General features: G+C 43.2%; 1 protein-coding gene and 1 long non-coding RNA gene across 2 annotated transcripts in view; one reads left to right on the top strand and one right to left on the bottom strand.

Annotated features, from left to right (window-relative positions):
• The window catches only part of LOC138299622 (corticotropin-releasing factor receptor 1), a 1,731,194-nt gene that overhangs the window by 1,458,138 nt on the left and 248,461 nt on the right, over positions 1-24,595 (top strand). The window contains exon 7 of the mRNA XM_069238054.1: positions 21,295-21,448. Coding sequence (XP_069094155.1) covers positions 21,295-21,448 — 154 coding nt within the window. The remainder of the gene's footprint in view (positions 1-21,294; positions 21,449-24,595) is intronic.
• The window catches only part of LOC138299623 (uncharacterized), a 191,352-nt gene that overhangs the window by 71,823 nt on the left and 94,934 nt on the right, over positions 1-24,595 (bottom strand). The window lies entirely within an intron of this gene.

Genomic DNA, 24,595 nt, shown 5'->3' with positions numbered 1-24,595 from the left:
CTGTGAGGCCTGCTTCCTTCATAGGCTAACATTGGGGCTGCCCTCATACATTGTTTGAGTGGTAGCTGCTGATCTGAAAGGAGTAGGAAGGTCATTTTTAGTATGGCCAGAATGGTGATACAAAATCCTGCTGGCTGGTGAAGTTGGATTTAATATTACTATTTTAGAAATGCCAATTTTAGAAAGTGAGCATTTCTCTGCACTTAAATCTTTTTGTGCCTTACAATCCACTCCTGGCTGTGTTTAGTTGACAGCTCCTTGTGCATTCACCTAGACACCCCTCAAACACAGGATACTCAGCCTCACTTGCATACATCTGCATTTTGAATGGGTCTTCCTGGGCTGGGAGGGTTGAGGGCCTGACACTTGCATGTCAAAGGACAGTAGCCTGCCCTCACACAAAGGACTGCCACACCCCCTACCGGGACCCTGGCAGAGAGGATTGAACTGAAAGGGGACCTTGTGCACTTCTGAGCCACTCTTTGAAGTCTCCCCCACTTCAAAGGCCAAAATAAGTATAAGAAGAGGACCCAAAACCACCTACTTTAGACTCTTCTTGGGGTAGACACTCTACCTCACAGACACTTCCTGGAGAAAAACCTGAACCATGAAGAACTGCCTGGCTGCCCAAAGGACTCACCTGTCTGCTTTCTGTGAAGGACTGCTGCCTTGCTGTTGCCCTGCTGCCTTGCTGTTCTCTGGCTGTGGTGAAGAAGTGCTCTCCAAGGGCTTGAATGCAGCTTGCCTCCTCTTCACTGAGGTCTCAGGACCAAAAAGACTTCATCTCTACAAGAAGGACTCCTTGTGGGGTGGAATTCGATGCACAGCCTGCCAGAAACAACGCACTGCCTGCACCACGGTGAAAATTTCACTGCACGTCAAACTGGAACGACGCACCCCTACTTCGCATAGAGAAGATCAACGCAGTGCCAGCGTAGAGACCGGAAATTGAACGCACGGCCCACCGGATCGACGTACAGCCGAGCCGGAACGACACAGCCTGACTTCCAAAAGGGAATGGACGCAGCGCCTGCTGTGCGGTAGAAAATTCAATGCAACGCCCACCGCATTGATGCAGCTCCTGTGACTTCATCCTTCCAGCGCAGGAAATCCAAGCATCGTCCGTGGGGCATCCGAAAACACAGCAGCCTAAAGAGGATTCACAACCAAGCGCCGGAAATTGATGCACCACTGTCCCTGTGTGAAAACTAAATGACGCATCGCCTTGTGCGACCTGAGAAATCAACGCACACCACTTTGTTTCCAGGCATCTCCTTCTCTGCAGTTCTTTGCAGAGATATTTCACGCAAACCAGGTACTTTGTGCTTGAAAGAGACTTTGTTTGCTTTTAAAAAACGTAAGACACTTTATATCACTTTTAAAGTGATATCTCAACATATACTTTTTGCATTTTAATCGTTTTGACTTGTAGTTATTCAGATAAATATTATATATTTTTCTAAACACTGTGGGGTGTATTTTTGTGGTGCTATACTGTGTTGTTGTATGATTTATTCCACAAATACTTTACACATTGCCTTCTAAGTTAAGCCTGACTGCTCAGTGCCAAGCTACCAGAGGGTGGGCACAGGATAGTTTGGATTGTGTGTAACTTACCCTGACTAGAGTTAGGGTCCTTACTTGGACAGGGGGTAACCTGACTGCCAACCAAAGACCCCATTTCTAACATCTGCAAATAAAGAATTTTATAAAATTCTCAACAAATTTTGAAAACTTAAATGCATGGAAGTAACTCCGTACACAACCAAGGCAGACACACTGGACTCCTATTTAAAACAAAGGAAAACCACCAGCACCAGCCCAGTTCCAGAAATCCCTTTGAAGAGTAAGCCAACCCAGCCTGTGCACTTCTTCAAACAAATATCGCAAAGTGAATTTATGGATCTAATCAAAGCAAGCAGTCCTTCCAGCTGCATTGCAAACCCTTGTCCACCACACATCTTAAAAAATATTATTTTATCTACCTCTGCTGCCACGCCAATAAGAAGAATCATCAATAATTCTTTAACTACAGGATTTAACCTGACAATCTTAAAAAGGCATACATATGCTCGTTACTAAAGAAAACAAACCGGGATCAGCATGACTCCAACAACTATAGACCGATTAGAAATGGTTCTTTCCTGGGCATACTGATAGAAAGAGCAGCTTTCGCCCATATGTCACAATTCATTGAAAATAACTCTATACTTTCAGACTACCAAACTAGATTCCGCCCAGAAAGAGGCACTCAGTCTGCACTCTTCATCATCTGGGACGATATTGTAAACACAATAGACCACAATGGAGTTGCTGCACTACTTCTCTTGGACCTCTCAGCTGCCTTTGACACTGTTGATCATTACACTCTAATACAAAGATTCTGCAGAGCTGGCATAGAAGGGAGTGCTCTCGACTGGATCACATCCTACCTTCAAAACAGAACTAATGTCATCCATACTCCCCCTTTTTCCTCTAAACCCTACTTCACAAAAGCATGGGTCCTTCAAGACTCAATCATCTCGTCCATGCTTTTGAACATCTATATGATGTAATTACTGACAATGATCAATTAATTTCAACTCACATGCTACAACTATGCAGATGACACACAAATAGTCCTTAAACTGGAATGCCCCAAAGACATTGCAAACTCACAAATCTTCAGTTGGCTCAGAGCTGTTGATCAGATGATGACATGGAGCCACCTCAAACTGAATGCTGCAAAACAGGAATGTGAGGATTGTATAAAGGAAGACCCGGAGCATGGCCTGATGGTCTGGGGTAACCTCCTAAACAATCTAAGGAAGTAAGAAACCTTGGAATTTCCATGGACTCCAAGTTAACAATGAATGCTCAAGTAAAACAATTAGCAAGATCAAGCTTCATCACCATGAAAACTCTGAGATGCATCTTCGGATTTCCATACAAGGTGCAGGCTACTTTCTCTCTTGAACTATCTAAACTGGATTAGGCCAATGGCATCTGCCATGGATCATCTCTATCTACTATGAAAAAAACTGCAACACATCCAGAACTTGGCTGCCAGACTACTCCTATGTGTAACAATATATCCCACATCTGTCCTGGCTTGATGGCCCTACATTGGTTACCCATTACCAGAAGATGAACCTTCAAGCTGCTTTGTGTCACCCACAAAGCAATACATGGAACAGGACTGCTTTTCAGCAGGAATAAAATCATCAAATACATTCAACAAAGAAACCTCTGTTCAAGATTGTCGCCCTGCCTCAATTCACCACCTTACAAGAAAAATACAATAATAAAAGCAGCCAAACTATGAAATTCATTACCTCAAAATATAAGATCCACTGATAACTATCTTATTTTCAGAAGACTACCACCAACCTCAAACAGCAATGGGCTGCATATCCCTGTGTGTGTAAACATGTTATAATTTGATTATGTGTATATATCTAGATATGTGATTTCTTTGTACAAAAAGGTAAAATAACTATTTTATCTTAGAAGATATATACATAGGCCCTCATTACAACTTTGACGGGCGGCGGAGGCCGCCCGCCAAAGTTGCGCCGCAGGAATACCGCACCGCGGTCTGAAGACCGCGGCCGGCATTCTGAGTTTCCCGCTGGGCAGGCGGGCGGCCGCCTTAAGGCCGCCCGCCAGCCCAGCGGGAAACAACCTTCCCACGAGGACGCCGGCTCGGAATCGAGCCGGCGGAGTGGGAAGGTGCGACGGGTGCTACTGCACCCGTCGCGTATTTCACTGTCTGCTATGCAGACAGTGAAATACAAGCGGGGCCCTCTTACGGGGGCCCCTGCAGTGCCCATGCCATTGGCATGGGCACTGCAGGGGCCCCCAGGGGCCCCGCGACACCCCCTACCGCCATCCTGTTCCTGGCGGGCGAACCGCCAGGAACAGGATGGCGGTAGGGGGTGTCAGAATCCCCAAGGCGGCGCAGCATGCTGCGCCGCCTTGGAGGATTCTGACGGGCAGCGGAAAACCGGCGGGAGACCGCCGGTTTTCCTGCACTGACCGCGGCCAAAGCGCCGCGGTCAGAATGCCCTAAGGGGCACCGCCAGGCTGTCGGCGGTGCTCCCGCCAACCGCGAGCCTGGCGGTCACAGACCGCCAGGCTCGTAATGAGGGCCATAGTCTTTAGGCCTGTTTAACAAATGTATATTTCACTTCAATTAAGTGTAAATATGTATGTATTTGTATGTGTATGTATGTGGATATATATTATGTATGTGTATGTTTCTATGAAAAGATATATATATGTGTATATTATTCGACATTTGGCATGTTCATAGGTCATTGCAGAATTTCTATATGAGTCGCTTGATTAGATGCATATGAGTCTCTGTTTTTGTTTTATCTATCACAATAGGTAAATATTATCTTAACTATTTATCAGGAAGCAATTCACTATTGAAATATTGAGGAAAGATAAAAAATGTTCTAAAAGTACAGTTAGAAATGGGGTCTTAGGTTGGCAGTCAGGTTACCTTTTGTCCAAGCTAGGACCCTCACTCTAGTCTGAGTAAAGGAGAAACTCACCTGGTTAACCCCCACTCACCCCTTTGTTAGCTTGGCATGAGCAGGTAACTTAATTCAGAAGCAATGTGTAAAGTATTTGTACCAACACACACAGTAATACAGTGAAAACACTACAAAAATGGGCAATATTTATCTAAATCAAACAAGACCAAAACAACAAAAATCCATCATACAAAAGTCAAGATATGATTGTTCAAAACAATAAGAGTCTTACTCCATAGAAAACAATGGAAACATTGAGCCTATACAAAGTACCTGGTAAGCGTAAAAAATAAGCCGCACGGGTGAATGTGTGTCGGAAAAAGCAGCGATGCGTTGATTCCTTCCTCGCAAGGGAGGCTGTGTGTTGTTTCTTCTCCGGTCACGTCAGCAATGCATTGTTTTTCTCCCGCACATGAGAACGATGTGTCAATTTCCAGACGGGACACCTCGGATCCGCTCATAGTCGGGAGGACTTTGACGTCCAGGGACGATGTGTGGAAAACCGGTCGCATGGTGTTAGAAAACTGCACTGGGTGGGGTTTGCGTTGTTGTAGGCAGCCGCAAGCAGGTGTTGCACATCATTTCTCCAGCCACGATGTGTTTATCTCCCAGCCGCTATGCAGGTGGAGCGTTGATTTTAGCTGCAAAGCCGGTGCCGTGACGTTTATCAGCCACGTTGCAGATGGTGTGTCAACATTTCCCCGCACGGTGGTCTGTGCATGGATTTGAGCTCTTGTTCTGCCAACTTAAACTTTCAAGGGCCCAGGGACTGGATAGGGCACCACTTGGCAGGGCAGGAGTCTCAGCAGAGAGTCCAGGTGCTGGCAGAGAAAGTCTTTGATGGCCCTGAGCTTCAAAACAGGAGTCAAGCTCAGTCCAAGCCCTTGGAAATTCATCTCAAGCAGGAATGCATAACAAAGTCCAGTCTTTGTCCCCTTTCACAGGCAGAAGCAGCAACTGCAGGATAGCCCAACAAAACACAGGCAGGGGCAGCACTTTTCCTCAGCTCTTCATCTCTTCTCCTTGGCAGAGGTTCCTCTTGAATCCGGAAGTGATCTAATTTACAGGGGTTTTGGGTCCGATACTTATAGCCTTTCCTGCTTTTGAAGTTGGTAAACTTCAAAGGGAAGTCTCTTTTGTTTGCAAGATCCTGCCTTGCCCAGGCCAGACACACACCAGGGGGTTGGAGACTGCATTGTGAGAGGGCAGGCACAGCCCATTCAGGTGTAAGTGACCACTCGTCCTTCCAGTATAGTACAGATGGCTCATCAGGTTATGGAGGCTACATCCCAGCTCCCTTTGTGTCACTGTCCAAAGGAGATTCACAAACAGCCCGGCTGTCAGTCTGACCTAGACAGGGAACCCACAAACAGAATGGTTTAAGCAAGTAAATGCCTACTTTCTCAAAGTGTCGTTTTCAAATAAACAATCTAAAAACCAACTTCACTCAAGATGTATTTTTAAATTGTGAGCTCAGATACTCCAAATTCCACATTTCTATCTGCTCTCAAAGGGAATCTACACCGTAAAGTTATTTAAAGACAGCCCCCATGTTAACCTATGAGTGAGATTGGCCTTGCATCAGTGAAGACTGAATTTAGCAGTATTTCACTGTTAGGACATGTAACACATGTCCCACCTTTAACATGCACTACACTCTGCCCATGGGGCTACCTAGGGCGTACCATAGGGGTGCTCTGCATGTACGAAAAGCGAATGTTTAGGCCTGGCAAGTGGGTACACTTACCAAGTCGAATTGACAGTTTAAAGCAGTACCTACAGACACTGAAGTGGCTGGTTTGAGCCATGTTTGCAGGGCTACTAATGTGGGTGGCACAACCAGTGCTGCAGGCCCACTAGAATCATTTGATTTACTGGACCTGGGCACCTCTAGTGCACTTCTACTAGGGACTGACTAGTAAATCAAATATGCCAGTCATGGATAGCCAATCACACATACATTTTACACAGAGAGCATATGCACTCTTGCACTGGTTAGCAGTGGTAAAGTGCCCAGAATCCTAAAGATAACAAAAACTGGTCAGATAAAATGGGAAGAAGGAGGCAAAAACATTGGGGATGACCTTGTAAAAAGGGCCAGGTCCAACAATTACACAAATAAATTAACTTCAAATACTGTAACTCTTGAAAGCTTGCATGTATACGATACAACTTTAAATCTCAATATATTATATTCCTTACACATTTACTCCCTTAGTTATGTAAATCATGTATCTATATATTTACTACTCTAACCCTGCTGTAGAAGAGGGAAAAAAAAAGAATTAAAGAAAAACGTTTCTCTCTCGAAAGCTTTACTATGTCTGACCTTCACCCTATACCTCTATCAATCTATCCCCTACCTCCACTCTCTGACGCATCCCAACCCCATTCTACTATTGTGATCTCTAAAATAACCGTTCCCAGACTCTTCCCTCCTCTACTCCTCTTGGCTCACCCCAAACCTCACTAAATGACTATGATCTCCCAAACAATCCTACTTACTTCTCCCTCATTTATCTCTCCTATCACTCATCCCAAACACCATTTAACTACTACAATCTCCCTAATCCTTTCTACAGAGTCTTCCATCATCCACCTCTCCTTTACTCATCCCAAACCTCGTCTTACCACTATGATCTCCCAATGAACACTTCTGGATTCTTCCCTCCTCTATCCCTCCATTATCCTAGTCAAAACAACTAACAGACTCACATGTCGTCCATTCTAATTAACTCATACCTCCCTATACTAAAACTAATACTGTACTCATATATCCCTATACTAATCCGCCACTAATCCTTTTGGGTTCCAGAGTAGCGTGCAACTCGGGGAAAATTGCTTTGACGCCTTGTCATGGGTAGTAAGTGCTATATAAATACAATTACAATTATAATAGTGAATATTAAAGACTTCCCTTCAATGACGGCAGTAGCTCACATTGGCATACGCTTTGACCAATGTGACTTGGAGCCATGTGATGAAGAATGGCACCCTCTGGTTGGGTGAGGGCTTTTAGGCATGCTAACAGATGATTTCACTCTTTCTAATTTTCATTAGGGAACAAATACACAGCTGTAGTCTATTGCAATACTTCTTGCCCATAGTATCTTTTTGATGTACAGCTTTTAAGTAGGGCAGACTGTACTCTGGATTTCCTCCAACCTCCCGTTTTGTTCTTATTGATTACAGTAATGTGCCATTCCGAAGCAGTTTAGAACAAATATTGGCAAAGCCAATAGGTCTGTCTCTAATGTGATAAAGTCTGCAAACAACATTTCTCCAGGCCTGTGTTGATAGCATATTAAAGACAGAAACCTTGTATTTGCTATCACAGTTTGACTACATATTGAATAATTGGACTTTAGATGACCAGCAGAACAGGTGAGTACATTGTTGTTTGTAGCGCCAACTAAAAAAAAACATATCATGAGGTACAAATAAAAACCAAGTCAAAAACTAAATTCATTGTGAAGTTGAAATTTGACCAGGGAAGTAGATGAAGAATTAAGCCATATAGGGCAAAAAGTAGTTAATTTAGCATACCCAGCTATGTTACACAACTTGTAGTGCTCTGTGATGCAGTAAATGTAGCACCAATGGAGACAGATTGACCTGACTCTTCAGTGTAACAGCACTGAAGTCTCAAGAGCTTTATGTGCAGCAAGCAGGTGGCAGTGAATGCAAATGAAAAGTATGGAAAGCACTGTGCAACGAGTGGCAATCTAGTATATAGTGAACACCAATCACATAGCACAAGAGCAGTCCCTGATAGATAGCACTGAGCTTTCAATGGAAAAATGTGACATGGATATATGTTTTCACATCACACCATCCTGCCTGAATGTCACTGGAACTAACTCTGAACTTTAACTTCAAAACTTAGGACTAAGCATAAAAAGAGATTGGAAAGTGAAGAGCCTTATTACTGATAGAGAAAGGCCTCTGCCATCTTGCAAGGTAATAGCAACTCACATTGCAAATGGATATACACAAAGTGTTTTCCTCATTCCTTAGTGAAACTGTGAGGTTTTACGAGAAACAGGCATCACCACAGCTTGAAATCGCTATTTTTCAGTGCTAAATACCTGTTTTGCAGTGGTATGCTCTGTACTGTACACACATCACCACAGGAAAGTAAGAAGGGTGGGAGGGAGCAAGAAAAAACTCTCACGCCTGGGGAAAGCATGAGTGACAGGAGCATACACAATAGGATACATTTGTATTAAGCACTAGAGGTGTGTTCAGTCCCATTTTTCAATGCCAGCATGACTCCACCCATTGGTCATGGTAGGAATCACCGAATAGTAAAAGTCAAAGGTACCAAGTGTCTTCTTAAAGGGGCTCCAAATAGAAGTAAAACAAAAAAGGTTGAACACCTCCCTAGAAATCTTGTAGATCTTCAGCTCTTGTTTGAAAAAGATTAATATTAAAGTTATTAGTGAGACAGCAAACTCCCCATGACATCAAGGACAAAAATAGTAGCAAGGGGATGAAGAACATGACAAAAATAACTTGATGAATGTGTTGTGATGCATCCATCATATGGAAGTACCTCCTTATATATGATTTAAATAGGAACTGACAGCACTGCCATCTTTTATTGTGGATTGGTAGCCTCATTTAGTGCTCTAAGGATAGAGCACCATCTTGGACAGGGATAGTTATAAGTCTCGACCATGCCCCTTTCCAGAAACTCATGGTATTGATTTGGCACTCAAACAGAAAGCTTAAGGTTGGCATCTTTAGTCCAGCGCTGAATTCTGAAGTCTCAGCACCACTCTTCAAGCAGCTCACCAACCACTACTCTGGGTGACCACGAGCATGGCAATACCAGTCTGATTTTGGCAGCATGCACGTCTAACCACGCACTGAGGGTGACAGGCAGCAAAATATTGCCTGTGAGTGCAAGGGGCGCTCCTTCTTCTCCATCACATGTATAAACTCTGGTAAAAAATTAGATGGGCAAGTATTATTCCACATATATACATACATGTCAACATAATACTTCCAATTATTATTAAGTTGATATGCACAATGTGTTACTTTCATTAGAAAACGGTGACTTATGCGTTCACCAAATCGTCCCTCCCAGATACTGAAAAGAAGGCTCATCATGCATTAGGATAAAAAACACTCACTAGGAGGCAGAGTGATAAACTAAACGGCAGATGTCTTCAGGTGAGAATTATTTAGTCCTCTGAAGACCACTATAGTACATATTTTAGTGCAAAAGTTCTTTCTGACAGCTCATCTGTCAATGTAGACCTAGGAAGATATATAATACGGAGTTGAAAGAAAAACTAAAGGCCATAGAGATAGTCAGAGGCAAAGACCTGGTTAAGAAGACGCAGAAGCTTAGCATCAGCGAGAGGGGATGCAGGACGTGTGAATGCTTATCAGAAAGCACGACAAAGGAAGGAAAAGGAATTAGAGCCCAGATGTTAGTGGAGAGTGTGTGATCGCTTCCCTGTAACCTTTCAGCACATACAGACTGTCACCATCGAAAGGAACCTAGGGGTCAGATGTAGCAAAGGGTTTTACCCATTGTTTGTCTATGGGAAAATGTGTTCGTACATATGGCCCCTAGAAACCTGTATGGCAGTTATCATGCAAATGGAAAGCTGTAAGACTTAGGGGCAGAGTTAAGAGCCCCTAGTGCCACCTTAGCGCCACCATACCGTCATTGTCTTGACGCTAAGGTGGCGCTAAATTGGCATTTCCCCCACACCATATTTACAAAGTGGTGCAATGCATGCATGTGGCATGGAGTGGACATATTTTAACGTAGTGCAGCTGAAAGGGAGAACAATAAGAAACAGTTTACATTTTATGACGAACATAAAAATTTGAGTACACCCCACTGTAGTATACAGTAAAATTTAGCAAACTTATTTCCCCTTCTGAAACAATCAAATGTGCATGACCGAAAAATATGGCAAGTAACTCATTACCTTCACTGCATGTGCACAGACACCTCTTCAGCAGTAACCTGAGAAGGGAAAGGTTTCTGGGACGAGGCATAGACATTCAATGAACAGTTAAATTAAAAATCTCACTCGTGCAACCTTTGCAATGAACATATGTAAGCGTCTGGCCCGTGTTCATATGGCTTGACATCTTTTACATGTCTCCTGTCAGTGTTTGCTCTGCCAGGAAGAAATAGCAATTCAAGGTATGGAGCAGAGAGGTTCATGCTAATTTGATCTGCTTTTGCACTTTGCTCAGTCATAAATTCAGAGACAATTTAATTTTCAATCCCTATTAGAGCTCGTGTAACCTGACCAAGCACGCGCTGTATCTCAAGCCAAGAGAACTGATTTTCCATTGAGAATTATGCAAATGAAGCTTTAATATCCTAGTTTACATTCTAATACTCTAATACGGTCACCAGGGTCCTAGTAAATGAGGCTGCATGGTTCCAGAAGAGCTACATAAAAATTAGTGGGCAGCGCGTTAACAAGAGGCCCGATGAAATCACAGCAGTGGGGTTGTGGGGAGACCGCATGCACCTTTATCCTCGTCCTTCCTGTCACCACGAGTGTTGTAGCTTACATTAGTACAGTAAATGCAGTGCTACCGGTGCTCAAGGGTGTGATTGGCCTCTGCGCCCAACATATGACTGCCTATTACTATCCAAATTGGGGGAACCATTTTTTAGGTCAAGCATTCGAGACCTCTTGTATATACTTTAGTATGTACTCCTTTGTGGACCCTAATTTCCCCCACTGCTTCTCATTAGTTTGTTAGTGTCCTTTAAAACTCCTTGCTTCTAAGTGGTAAATCTTTCCTATTTATCCCACCTTCTCCTCCTTTGTCTTCTCCCATGGAGTACGCCTGTTGAACTTTTTTGCTTATGCAGGGTCATCCCCAGTCTTTTTGCCTCCTGCCTCCTATTTTTTTCTGACCTGTTGCTGTTGGCTTTTGAACTCTGAGCACTTTACCACTGCTAACCAGTGCTAAAGTGCATATGCTCTTTGTGTAAATTGTATGTGATTGGTTTATCCATGATTGGCATATTTGATTTACTGGTAAGTCCCTAGTAAAGTGCACTAGAGGTGCCAGGGCCTGTAAATCAAATGCTACTAGTGGGCCTGCAGCACTGGTTGTGCCACCCACATGAGTAGCTCTGTAATCATGTCTCAGACCTGCCACTGCAGTGTCTGTGTGTGCAGTTGTAACTGTAAATTCGACTTGGCAAGTGTACCCACTTGCCAGGCCTAAACCAAACCTTTTCTTACATGTAAGGCACCCATAAGGTAGGCCCTAGGTAGCCCCAAGGGCAGGGTGCAGTGTATGATTAAGGTAGGACATATAGTGATGTGTTTATATGTCCTGACAGTGAAATATTGCTAACTTAGTTTTTCACTGTTGCAAGGCCTGTCCCTCTCATAGGTCATAGGTTAACATGGGGGCTACCTTTAAATCTGATTAAAGTGTAGATTCTCTTTGGGAGCGGATGGACATGTGGAGTTTGGGGTCTCTGAGCTCACAATTTAAAAATACATCTTTTAGTAAAGTTGATTTTAAGATTGTGCGTTTGAAAATGCCACTTTTAGAAAGTGAGCATTCTCTTGCTTATACCATTTCTGTGACTCTGCCTGTTTGTGGATTCCCTGTCTGGGTCAGTTTGACAGTTGGGCTGGTTGCAACTCACACTAGACAGTGACGCAAAAGGGGCTGGGGTGTAGCTTGCATTTCCTGATGAGCCATCTGTGCTAGGATGGAGGGGAGGAGTGGTCACTTACACCTGAAAGGGCTGTGCCTGTCCTCACACAATGCAGTCTCTGACCCCCTGGTGAGTGTCTGGGGCCTGGCCTGGGCAAGGCAGGATTTCACATTCAAAGGAGACTTTACTTTGAAGTAGGCCTACTTCAAAGGAGAAAGGGTATAAGAAGGGCACCCAAAAACACAGACCTTAGAACACTTCTGGAAACAAGAGGAACCTCTGCCAGGAGAAGAGCTGAAGAGCTGAGGAAGAAGAGCTGCCCTGCCTGTGACTGTGCTTTGTGGAGCTATCCTGCAGTTGCTCTTCTGCCAGAGTAAGAGGGCAAAGACTGGACTTTGTGTGCCTTCCATCTTGTGAAGAAATCTCCAAGGGCTTGATTTAGAGCTTGCCTCCTGTTGTTTGAAGTCTCAGGGTCAGCAAAGACTTCTCTCTGCCAGCACCAGGAGTCTCTGGAGAGACTCCTGCTCTGACAAGTGGTGCCGTATCCAGTCCCTGGGCCCTTGAAAGGAAAGCTGGTGGAAATCCAAGGAAATCGACTTCGGACCGACGCTGCTGCTGAATCCGGTGACGCCGCCTGCAACCGACTCCGTGATCGCAACGTCCTTCGCAGGCCCGACGCCGCTGCAGCTCCGCTGAAGTCCGTGACTCCGTGGAAGTTGATGCACCACTTCGTGACCGCCGCTTGAAGTGCGTGGATTCAACGTTTCGCACAGACACTGCGATCCCTGACTTAGTGCATCAACTTGTTTTCACTCTTCACCAAAGGTACTGTACTTGGGGGTCTACGCGACTCCATGTCCGGTGCCGCTGGTGTCGGCTTGTTGGGAACGACTCTGTCACAACACCGTGTTAAAACCTCATCGAAGCACTGTGTTTCTAAGCGCTATTTTTTTTTGTTCAATCTTTAAAAATTCATAACTTGACTTGTGTATGTCGGATTTTTGTCGTTTTGGTCTTGTTTTGTTTAGATAAATATTTCCTATTCTTCTAAACTGGTGTTGTGTCATTTTGTAGTGTTTTCATTAAGTTACTGTGTGTGTTGGTACAAATACTTTACACCTAGCACTCTGAAGTTAAGCCTACTGCTCTGCCAAGCTACCAAGGGGGTAAGCAGGGGTTAGCTGAGGGTTATTCTCTTTTACCCTGGCTAGAGTGAGGGTCCTTGCTTGAACAGGGGGTAACCTGACTGTGAACCAAAGATCCCATTTCTAACAATGCCCCTAGTACTTGCACCCTTCCACTTGTCCCATTAGAGCATCTTTGTCAGGGACGTTTTTTTCTCTGTTGCTCTGAGTGCTTTTTGAGCCAGAGGCTATGTTGTTATCTCCTCCAAGCTTGTTGTCTATCCCCTGCCTGCCTGCAGAGTTACTTATTTTTAATTATATTCCTAAATCACTTCATCTGCCCATGCCATTAGCATTTTATTACATCTTAAATATCCTGATGACACCCCCACCACCTTTGCTGCTTGTTTTTTTTTTTAGCTTTTGGATGAAAACATGCACAGTTGTTGGCCCTTTAATTTGCTTATTTGAAATAAACATTGAAACATTTTATAAAAGCCATTCAGACAAAAACACCAGGGTCGGGATCCCAGCAAAACAAATAAAAACGTTTTCAAAGTATGCTTCGTGTGAGCATTTCTGATTACAAAACAATAAAGTTGATTAGAAAAGCAAAGAATGGCGTTTTGTTTAGTGACCAGAAAGTGCTCACTCAACGCAAACTTTGACAAAGGATTTGTTTTTCCTGGGACTCAGACTCTGTGCTCCAGTCCTGTATGTGTGTTTTGGTTCGAACTGCTTTCTGGCTAACACGCTGACAATGATGACTATCTTGAATGCTTTCAACATTTGCAACCTTTTGCTGGATAAGACTAATTACTGCTTCATAAGCGACAGACTCGGAATCCTTTGCCTCCTCAGAGCAGGGCTATCTCCAAAATATTTACAAAGACGTGTAAACTGTTAACGCTTTAATTAAAAGTGGGCCTAGCATAGACAAAATCTTGCTGCTACAGAAAGGTCACCTTCAGCCTCCTCCTCTACCATTCTTCAGTAATTTCACTAACATTTCACTAACATAAGGCCAATCCTTTACTAAGTGTCATCTGCACCCACTAAACTACTCTGTTGCCTTTGTAAAGGGTGATATTTCTTTCTTTCATACCTACGCGGTCACAGCACTGTTTTCAATAAGCAGAGATTATTTAGTGTATGAGGTATCTTTAATTTTCTCTCTTTAAACACTCAAGCGCTCGTGTTGTCACTCTCCGCATGTGTTGTCACTCTCCGCATGCTCACCGTGTCACAACATCCAACATGCATCAATAATTTAGCAAAACTTTAAAGGCTATTTTTAATATTTCTACTCCTAGCCTTCCTCCAGCACTTCTGTTAGTCAGCCAGCAATAGTGGAGTGAAATTGGTATTCTATTCTAATTAGCATGGCAGATTAAAATTAGGATGTTAAATGGCAATATTTGTATTTTTTAATGCAGACGGAGGAAGAAAGTAAATGGAAGTGCTTCAGTTATTTGCAGAGTCACAGAAACTATGTGGCAGGGAGGGCAAAATTATGAGGCAGGGTTGACCAATTTATGTGGCAAGAAAAGTCCAGTTATGCATTTACAATGCCGAATGCTCTAACAATCGCAAATGCGAGACCTATTGCATCTTACTTGCTTTAAGTTCCATGGCTCCCTTGCTATGATTCGAGTCATCTGAGCCCATGCGTTTATCACAGTCTTACCCTATTGATACGTCCTGGATCACCAGACACTTGCTCTTTGGATTATTAATACTTTTTGAAACGTTCTATAAATGGACGGGGCTTATTCATTTTGAGGTGACTTACTCTAAGATCACACTATACCGACTCCCACTATCAAAAGGCAGCTACCTGAGGTCAAACTCAATTCCAAAGTTCGAATCCTTCCTTGTCTAATTGCTAGGTTGGTAGTTGTGGAACCAAGAGATCTCCTTACCAGTGCTGTTGTTACCACCTTCACCAAATTGTGTGCCACCAGGCTGATCACTTTATTTAATTGTTCCACATGTTCCTTATTTGAAACACATGTTTAACAGGCTAAGAATCACATTTAGGCATGCTATTTTAATAATAAAACTACACATCCACATGTATATTTTCAATGCCCATTCCCACTCTAGATCAATGGCCATCTACAATCGCGGCTCTAGAGGCGAGGAATCATTGAATCATTGAAGAACAAAACTCCCCCTCTTCCTCCATTGTTTTTCTTGGCCTATTACATCCTGTAAAAGTGACATTAATGGGGCATGTGAGCGGAGTTAGTAACAAGAGGGTGTGGGTAGATCAGAGGGGAGAAGGGTGGAGGCAAAATGTAAGATCTCTCTGGCAGGAGATATACCTACACATGACATGCTTTGGGCATTGCTTGTCAGCACTGTCAGAGACTGGGGAACTCTGTGCAAAACAACCAAAAATACTTTTTAGCCAGTTTCTCAAAGGTTCTGCTATTGGCACAATTGGCAGGGTATACTTGAGAAAATGTGGACCCTCAGCAATTGTTGAGAATTCCATACTTTACTGCATTGTTAGTTATAAACAGGAAGGAATGATCCTTTGCCGCCAGCACCCACAAGGGACTACAATCTGTGCACTGCGATTTGCAGTGGCAATACGGAATTACAACACAGATTTGTGCTTTGTGGATAGGTACTTTCTCATCATTCAGAGTCAGTTGCACTGCTTTTGCAAATGTGAAATACTTACCGCAGATATCCCATAGCCAGGCACACCCACACTGGATTGTACCGTACAAAATCATGCAGAGGATACATCCACAAACAAATGACTGAGACCACACAAATTCTCTTTATAGAAAGATATGTTGCAAGTTTATTTGGTAAGGTAATGAGTGAACTTCGGGGCAGGCCAAGGGAAACCAGTGACAAAACTGGCTTCCCTCCTAAATAGCCAATGAGGACCAGGAATATGCAACATCTGGTGTTGAATGATGGAGGTTTCACCACACATCAGGACACCATAGTCCAGAAAAATAACTCAAACAAAGAGGCAAGGTGCACCAGGCAAGACTTCAGTTTCTCAGGCTTAGAGTTGCCCAGGTGATTAACTGGGCACCATTGCTTTATTCTAGGGTGCCACCAGAAGGACTCGTAGGGTATTTGCTTGGAGTCCCTATGGGCTCTTTCTTGTGGTTACTTGTTCTCTCCAAAGTTCTTTGGATCTCTTTGTAACTCTGCTAAGCCTTACAAGCAACAACCCATAATATTATGACTACTCCACATGCCCAATGGCCACTATCAACTCCTCCTTTGGAAAGACCCATGTTTCCAAACTATCCCTTACACCTGCAGAATATGCGGCCTACCGGTGGATGTTCTGTGACACTGAAGAGCTCATATACAAATGTATGGACTCATTCTACTTCATACACCATATGTGACTCCACAGAGCGCCTTCTACTCTACAGACCACACCACACTGTGTAGGCCACCTCCAAGTAAACCGTTCTTGATAAAAAAAATATGCAATTCTTCTCAAAATGGAGAGCCCGATACTGCTTTTTTACAAAAGCACATTGACATGAGCCTGCAAATCTGGTGTCTTTGGTTACATAGCACATTCAAAGGACAACACTTTGGCTCCACAGGCTTGTTGTCAGGAAAATGACCTATCACAATGTTGCGTTCATATCTAAATTCACGTCACTTATCACTGAACTTAAACTTATTCTGATCAATGTAGTGTAATGAAAAATTAGTCACATTTAGATCTCCGCTTTGAATGTCACTGATTTACACCTGTGTGTGCAATTATTTAAATAAATATTATTTGATTCCAATTAAAAAACTAATCAACTGATTATAATTAGGGTAACACATATTAACATTCCTAAAGAAGCAACCCTTAAAATATTTAAGGCCGATAGACTCAAGTGCAGTTTATTTATCTGTATCGAATTCAGCTTTTGTCATCGCCTCACTCAGGCCCACCTTGACGTACGGCTCAGGGAGTTAAGTGCCACTGACTGACAGCTGTGTTTGAGCTGCTATTCAGAAATTCAAACCTTGCTAATGCTAATTCACTGTTTCCTAATTCCCAGGTTGAAGAATGCAGTGCTATTGAAATTCAGTAATTGTAATTAAAATTGCAAACCTGTGTATTTTTCAGTTGTATAGGAAGAATTTTCATCAAACACGTTGGAAAACCACAATATTTGAAAGTGCGTCATCATGTACTGCACTGTAGTAAAGTTTCTGTGCTCTAAATTGAAATCTATTTGATTTACTAGTAGATCCCTAGTATAGTGCACCAGGTGTGCCCAGGGCCTGTAAACCAAATGCTGCTAGTGGGCCTGCAATACTGATTGTGCCACCTACATGAGTAGTTCTGCAAATATGTCTCAGACCTGACATTACAGTGTCTGTGTGCGCATGTGTAAACTGCCATCTTGACCTGGCAAGTGTGCCCTCTTGCCAGGCCCAAACCTTCCCTTTAATTGCCTGTAAGGCACCCCCAAGGTAGTCCCAAGGCTGCCCCATGGGAAGGGTGCATTGTAATTAAAAAGTAGGGCATCTATTGGTGTGTTTTACATGTCCTTACAGTGAAATATTGCTAAATGTGTTTTTCACTATTGAAAAGCCTTTCTCTTGCATGGAGTAACATGTGGATTGCCCTGAAATATCTGTTAAGTGTAATTTCACTCTGGGAGCAGATAGCGGTGTGGAGGTTTGGACCTTTGAACTCACAATTTGGAAATGCACGTTTTGATGAAATTGTTTTTGGAATTGTACATTTGAAAATGCCACTTTTAGAAAGTGGGCATTTTCTTGCTTAACCATTCTGTGCCTCTGCCTGTCTGCTGAATACGCGTGTGGGTAAAGATGATAGTTGGGCTGTTTGTGCATTAACTCTAGAAAATCACACAAAGGAAGCTGAGGTGTGCCTACATATCCTGATGGACCATTACCAGACTGATGGGTCTTCCTGAGTTAGAGTGGTGGGAAGAGCTGACGCTTGCACCTGAAAAAGGCTGTGCCTGTCCTCATGCAGTCTCCAACCCCCTAGAGTGCGTCTGGGGCCAGGGCAGGAAAGGGCAGGGTCTTGTGCACTACAAAGACTTTATGAAGTTTGCCTACTTCAAAGACAGAAATGGGTATAAGTACTGGACCTCTGATATCACATAGTCAGAACAGTTCTGGACTGAGCACATTCTGCCTGGAAGAAGAGCTTGATGCTTTAGGAGGGACTGTCACTCTGCCTGTTGCTTTGTTGTGATGGCCTTCTGCTTGCTGCTTCTCTCCTGGAAGTGAAAGGACCGGACTTTGCTTTCTGCATTCTGCTTCCCAAGGATCTCCAAGGGCTTGAACTGAGTTTGCCTCTTGTTAAGAAATCTCAGGGACATCAAAGACCTAATCTGGCAGTGCCTGGGCTGTTCTGCTGAGAGCCTTGACTTGCCAAATGGTGGCAACTCCAGTCCCTGGGCCCTTGGAAGTGTGAGCTGATGACCTGGAGGAGAAAATCCATGCACCAACGTGCCACAGCTGAAAACTTGATGCTACACCTTACCCCCAGCTGGAGAATAAAAGCAGCCCCTATCTTGCGGCTGTGGCATTGATGCAGCGTCTGAACTTTCCACGCATCGCCACCGGGGAATCAATTTCTCATCAACCCTGCATGGCGGTAGGAAACCGAGGCTGCATGTCCAGAACTCAACGCATTGCCTTTCCTGCGAGGAAAGAGTTGACACTTCACCTCCCCTGCCTGTAAGGAACTGAAGCATTGCCTCTCCTGCAAAGAAAGGATTGACGCATAACCTAGCCAGTGCAGTAAGAAACTGATGCATCGCTTTACTTTTTGGTGCCTCACCTTCTCTGCGGCCTGCATCGTCTTTGTTTTTCATGCATCTCAGGTGCTTTGTGCTAAAAAGATGCAATTATTGTTTCCTATGGATTAAGAGTCATTTAAACCTTTAAAAAGTGATATCTTTATTCGAGTATGTTGGATTTTTGTAGGTTTTGTCTTGTACTCAGATAAATATTGACTATTTGCCTAAACTGGTGTGGAGTACATTTGTAGTGTTATCACAGTGTTACTCTGTGTGTGTGTGTGTGTGTGTGCATGTACAAATCCTTTACACATTGCCTATAAAATAAGCCTAACTGCTTGTGCCAAGCTACCAAGGGAGTGAGCAGAGGTTATCTTAGCTGTGTGGCTTCCTTACCCTGACTACAGTGAGGGTCCCTAATTGGACAGGGTGCAAACCACTGCCAACTAGAGACCCCAATTTCTTAGACTGGTGTTCAAATATCATGCTATCAACTTTTTTTACTACTAACTCACGCAATCTAAACTTCACTTACATTATTCTCGATCACTAGTTTTCGCAGTCAATCCTCACACATGCATACTTTCTAAAATGATCTTGAGAGGGTAACCACAAATCAAATAACCCTCAAAAGTTATACTTATTTCATACAATGCTTAAATCTTAAAAATTCAATAAATTGTCACATCGCCCACATTTCTCTACAGATTACTAAAAATGCAAATGATTGCCCAGAGATTTTTCTGAGATCACTAGTTTTGCAGACAGTCCTCACTAATGCATAGTTGCTAAAATGATCTTGAGAGGGTAAAGACAAATAAAATAATCCTCACAAGTTATACATATCTCACATAATCCTTAAACCTTAAAAGATCAATAAATTGCCACATCTCCTACACTTCCCTACAGATTACTAAAAACGCATATAATTGCTCAGAGATTTTGAACATATTTCACAGTCTCCGCAGATTACTACCATTTCATGCATGCCCTGAAATCCATAAACATCCTGAGCAATCCCCACAGACCATCCCACAGATTTCTAAAGGTCATTGTAACCTCCTTAAGTTTTTCAACCTTGCAGGCAGCCTCTTGTGATTGCCTTTGACACATATGATCCCTCTGTCCTCAGCAAAACACCTAACCTTAGAGGATCATCTAACACAATTAAATCGTTGTCCTAGATTTAAGAAAAGCGGTGCTTCATTACATAATGTGCCACTTTTCTTGCGCCCCATTACCCCCCTCTAACACCACCATGTGTGTGCTGTATTAATTATACCACGGCGCACGTTAGGATCAATAGTGTCATAATTTCTGACGCTATTGTGGTACTTTGCAGGATTAGTGCCAAAAATGTTTGTCCTAATCCTGCAAAGTACACAGAGGCCCATTATAAACAATGGTGTGTCTCAATTTAACGCCTACACTGAGTAGGCTTAACAATGATGAGAAAAATGGCATAATGGAATCTCATAGATTCCACTGCGCCATTTCTCTGGGCCTCCTCCTTGCATTCATTATGCCTGGAGCAGGTATAATGTGGCGCAAGGCTTTACAAAGTCGCGCAATGCGTGCATTGCACTACTTTGTAAATTTGGCGCAGCATTTTTGCCAATCTATTACCATAGCGTAAAAAAACAAAAAATGACAGTAATGTGACACTAGGCCCTTCTTAAAATTAGGCCTATGCATCTTAATTAAGGCTTCCGGTTTTCACTGATTTGAACAGATAAATGCAGACATAAAACCATCTATTTCGCTGTATTTATTTTTAAATATAGGTAAAAATGGAAAATATGCATTTTATGAGTGATTCACATTGCTTTCAGTTATGGCTAGCAGCACAATAACTGTCCATATGGGTGTATTGATGTAGCATATATGGGTACTTATGGAATCACACAAGACATTGAAATATGAGTGTTCAATTATTCATAAAATAAATGCTGAAGTTTAGAAGTTGACATACATTTTTTCCACAACACCTAAAAAGACTACACTGAATATGGTTAAACACAGATAATCACATATAAAATAATTGATAGTTGCACAGATAATCACATATAAAATAATTGATAGTTGCATGTTGAAATGGCTCAAAAATAAATCCTATAAAAGCGGGAGCCCTAATCATAAAGTCAAAATATTACATACAATCCACAAGAACACAAAATGCATCTAACTTCTCTCTCGCTCTCTCCTAGATTTGGTGCAGGCTCGTGACTGCAGCACACAATTATTTCTACGTGACAAATTTCTTTTGGATGTTTGGAGAGGGCTGCTACCTCCACACTGCAATAGTCCTGACCTACTCCACTGACAAACTGCGCAAGTGGATGTTCATCTGCATCGGATGGTGTAAGTACAAAAAGTTTTCAACCCTTTGTCTCGCCCCTTCCTGCTGCATGGCATTCATGGAGCGCTCAGTGCGAACAGGCACAACAATGTGAAGTCGATCAGCGGGCTGAAGTGCTGGTCACATTGTTCATAGTTACCTAATCAGAGTCATTTCTTGTGGCTCTCCCCTTAAAACACTTGACATTGATAAATGCTTTACATAAAAGAGAAATCCTCAAAGCTATGACTGTTTGAACACTCTTGATATGTTTGGGTGACGCTTCTAGTTTATTTCTCCTCTGTGGCTGTCTTGTGTCTTTTTTTAGGAAATGTTGTTAGACAGACAGCAACTCCGATGGTGGGGTAGTGAAAGTGGTATTCAATTGGAATTAGTATGGTAGATTTAAAATAGGATGCTAAAGAACAACATTTTCATTTTTTCCTACAGATAGAGAAAGAAGGAGAATGGAAGTGCTTTAGTTCTATGTGGGAAGAGATCAAATCATGAGGCCGGGTTGACCAATTTATGTGGCAAGAAATGTCCTGTTATGAATTTACAATGCCAATAGCTCTAACTCAAGAAAATGTGAGACCTGTGGTATTGCAAATGCCTGTTTCACATTTGTGAACTGGCTGTCCCAGAGCTATTTCTCTTCCGCTCATTGCTCATCTGGCTTTGTAGCACATGTAGACTTTCTGACTTATCTATTCAAATTGATCTACAATAAGCAGGAATATAGAGATTTACCAACTGTACTAAACTCTTTTGTATAGGAATGTACATCAGAAAATCACAATTATGCAGTGGGGTTCATGTTAAAGAGGTTCTAAGAGACTGTATGACCCCCAACTAATTCTTAAATTACCCTAAGCCAGCAACATGTGAAAGACGGAATATTCCTTACATCTTATTTAGAAATGTGGAAGACTTTGCATTGTTTTCACTTTTCGCTTTGATGACGAGAGAGACATGTCATTGGATGCATTACTTACTAAGTTATTAGTTTGATAGAAAGGTAAGCTATAAATAAGTTGTTTACAATTAGACACAGATAATGTCATGCATTTAGAAAGGGGGTCAAGTAGGACTGACTTTAGTGAACTCGCAACCAGGAGAAATTGACAGCCATTCAGGAAAGTTGGTCCACATTTTTATTCATCACTTTAGTTATGCTTCATTGGGTATTCAAAAGTGGGTTGCAGTCTGACCAGACTTGTGGTCCAAAGCTTTTCCTCCACTGGGCCTAAATTGCATTTCACTGGTCACAATAAGACCAGAACACTTCTGGAACTGTTTTTGTTACTGTGCAGAAGGGGCACCTCCTAGCAACTTATGTAGTGATATTTCCTTGTGAAATAGAAAACTCTGATTGACTTGTGATTGGTGTCCTGTCAGGATGCACTGAGAAATTATCTAGATTGTGGGGCTTGTCATTCGTGGGCCGCTCCTTCTGTCCATTCCTCGTTCTCCATGCATCCAGAGATCTGATGTTGGGTCTTCTCTACCCCACTGGTAGAATTTGTTAGTTGTCTAATTGTAGGATATAAGTATTACATTGGACTGCATTTTTCCTTAATCTGCATTCCCTCTTTAGTGTAGCTACTTAGGACATGGCTCTCAAAAGCCAGGAAAATATTCTCAAGATCTGGGGTTTCAAAACCAGAATTAACTTACATGTATGCCTCCAGAACAGACATGCATCAATTGATACTCTGCTAGTTTTATAGATTACCTGTTCTAGTAAATTTTGCACTAGGGCAGGACAGGTGGCATTTCAGGGAAGGGGGTGATACTGCAACCGTTAGGGGATTCCCTCAACCCCATACATTCTTAGACAATTTTAAACTTTTCACAAATTGTTTAGGGCATCATTACAAGCCTGGTGGTCTTGAGACCGCCAGCCTCGCGGTGGTTTGACTGTCACACTCCAGGCGGTCTGACTGCAACATTACAACCCTGTCGGTTGGACCACCAGGGGACCTCTGTCCACACTAGGAGCATGATTCTTGGCAGCATGGCAGTGATTACAGTCATGGTCCGCCACAGTGATGCTGAGTTCAGTGCCACAGCTCTGATCTTGAGTCCAGTTTCAGCAGCTTTTCCATGGCGGGACCTCGACCATGTTATGGGCAGTGCAGGGCCCCCCCTGGCCAGCACCCTCGAAATACGCACTGTCTGCTGTGCACTGTGCTGTGCAGACTGCACATTCTGAGGGTGCCAGAGACTCCTTCTGTGCAATGACATTGGCTTCAGCTCCGTGTGGAGCCGAGACCAATGCTGAGGCACTGTTTCCACTGGGCTGACTGCCGGAAACCTCCAAATATGGAGGTTTTCATTGGTCAGCCCAGCGGAAACTTCATAATGGGGCCGGGCGGGAGACTGCCAGCTCTGCAGCGGTCTCTTCTCCGTGAGATTGGCAGTCGGCTCGTTCGACCGCCAAACTCATAATGAGGCCCTTAATGAATTCATTACTTACGGTAATTCTCATTACCTTGAATACCCTATTTCTCATCCCAATACTTATATGAGGTGTTTCACCTCCACAAAGGCCCACGTGTCATAGCCAGAACCAATCAAAAAGGCAAACCCTCCCTCCCCCTTCATAATCTCTAATATCACTTCACCTCCTAGTGATAAAGAGGCATGGAGCCCAGAAAACATCCTGTATATCCCCAGGCTCTAAGAACCAAGGGGGTCAGGTTGTGGTACGGGAAGGAACGAGGAGGCTGGGATGTAAGTATTGGCATGAGAAAAAGGGTAGACTGACCAACCCCACAGGCATCCAGAAGTGGGCCCCAATGAACTGCAGATCATTTGTAAGGGTAAGATGTGACTTCTCCCAAATCACAAGTAGGCCAAAGCTTCCAGAGTCTTGCACACAGAACAAATTTGTGACTGAAGCATGGACAACACTGGATAATGGAACATCCAGTTGTCTAGGTAGGAATGAACCATCACCCTAAGTCCATGAAGATAAGCCACCAGAGGGGCCATGACCTCAGTGAATACTCTGGGAGAGATGGCAAGGCCAAAGGGAAGGACGCTGAACTGCCAGTGAATGCTACTTACACAGAAGCGAAAGAACCATTGATGGGACCGAGCAATGGAAACGTGCAGATATGCATCCCTCAAGTCCAAGAAAGCCAGCTATTCTCCCGGGTGAATCA

Source organism: Pleurodeles waltl, chromosome 6, assembly GCF_031143425.1.
Source record: "Pleurodeles waltl isolate 20211129_DDA chromosome 6, aPleWal1.hap1.20221129, whole genome shotgun sequence".
In the NCBI taxonomy this organism is placed as follows: Eukaryota; Metazoa; Chordata; class Amphibia; order Caudata; family Salamandridae; genus Pleurodeles; species Pleurodeles waltl.
This window is presented reverse-complemented; position numbering and strand designations above follow the sequence as displayed.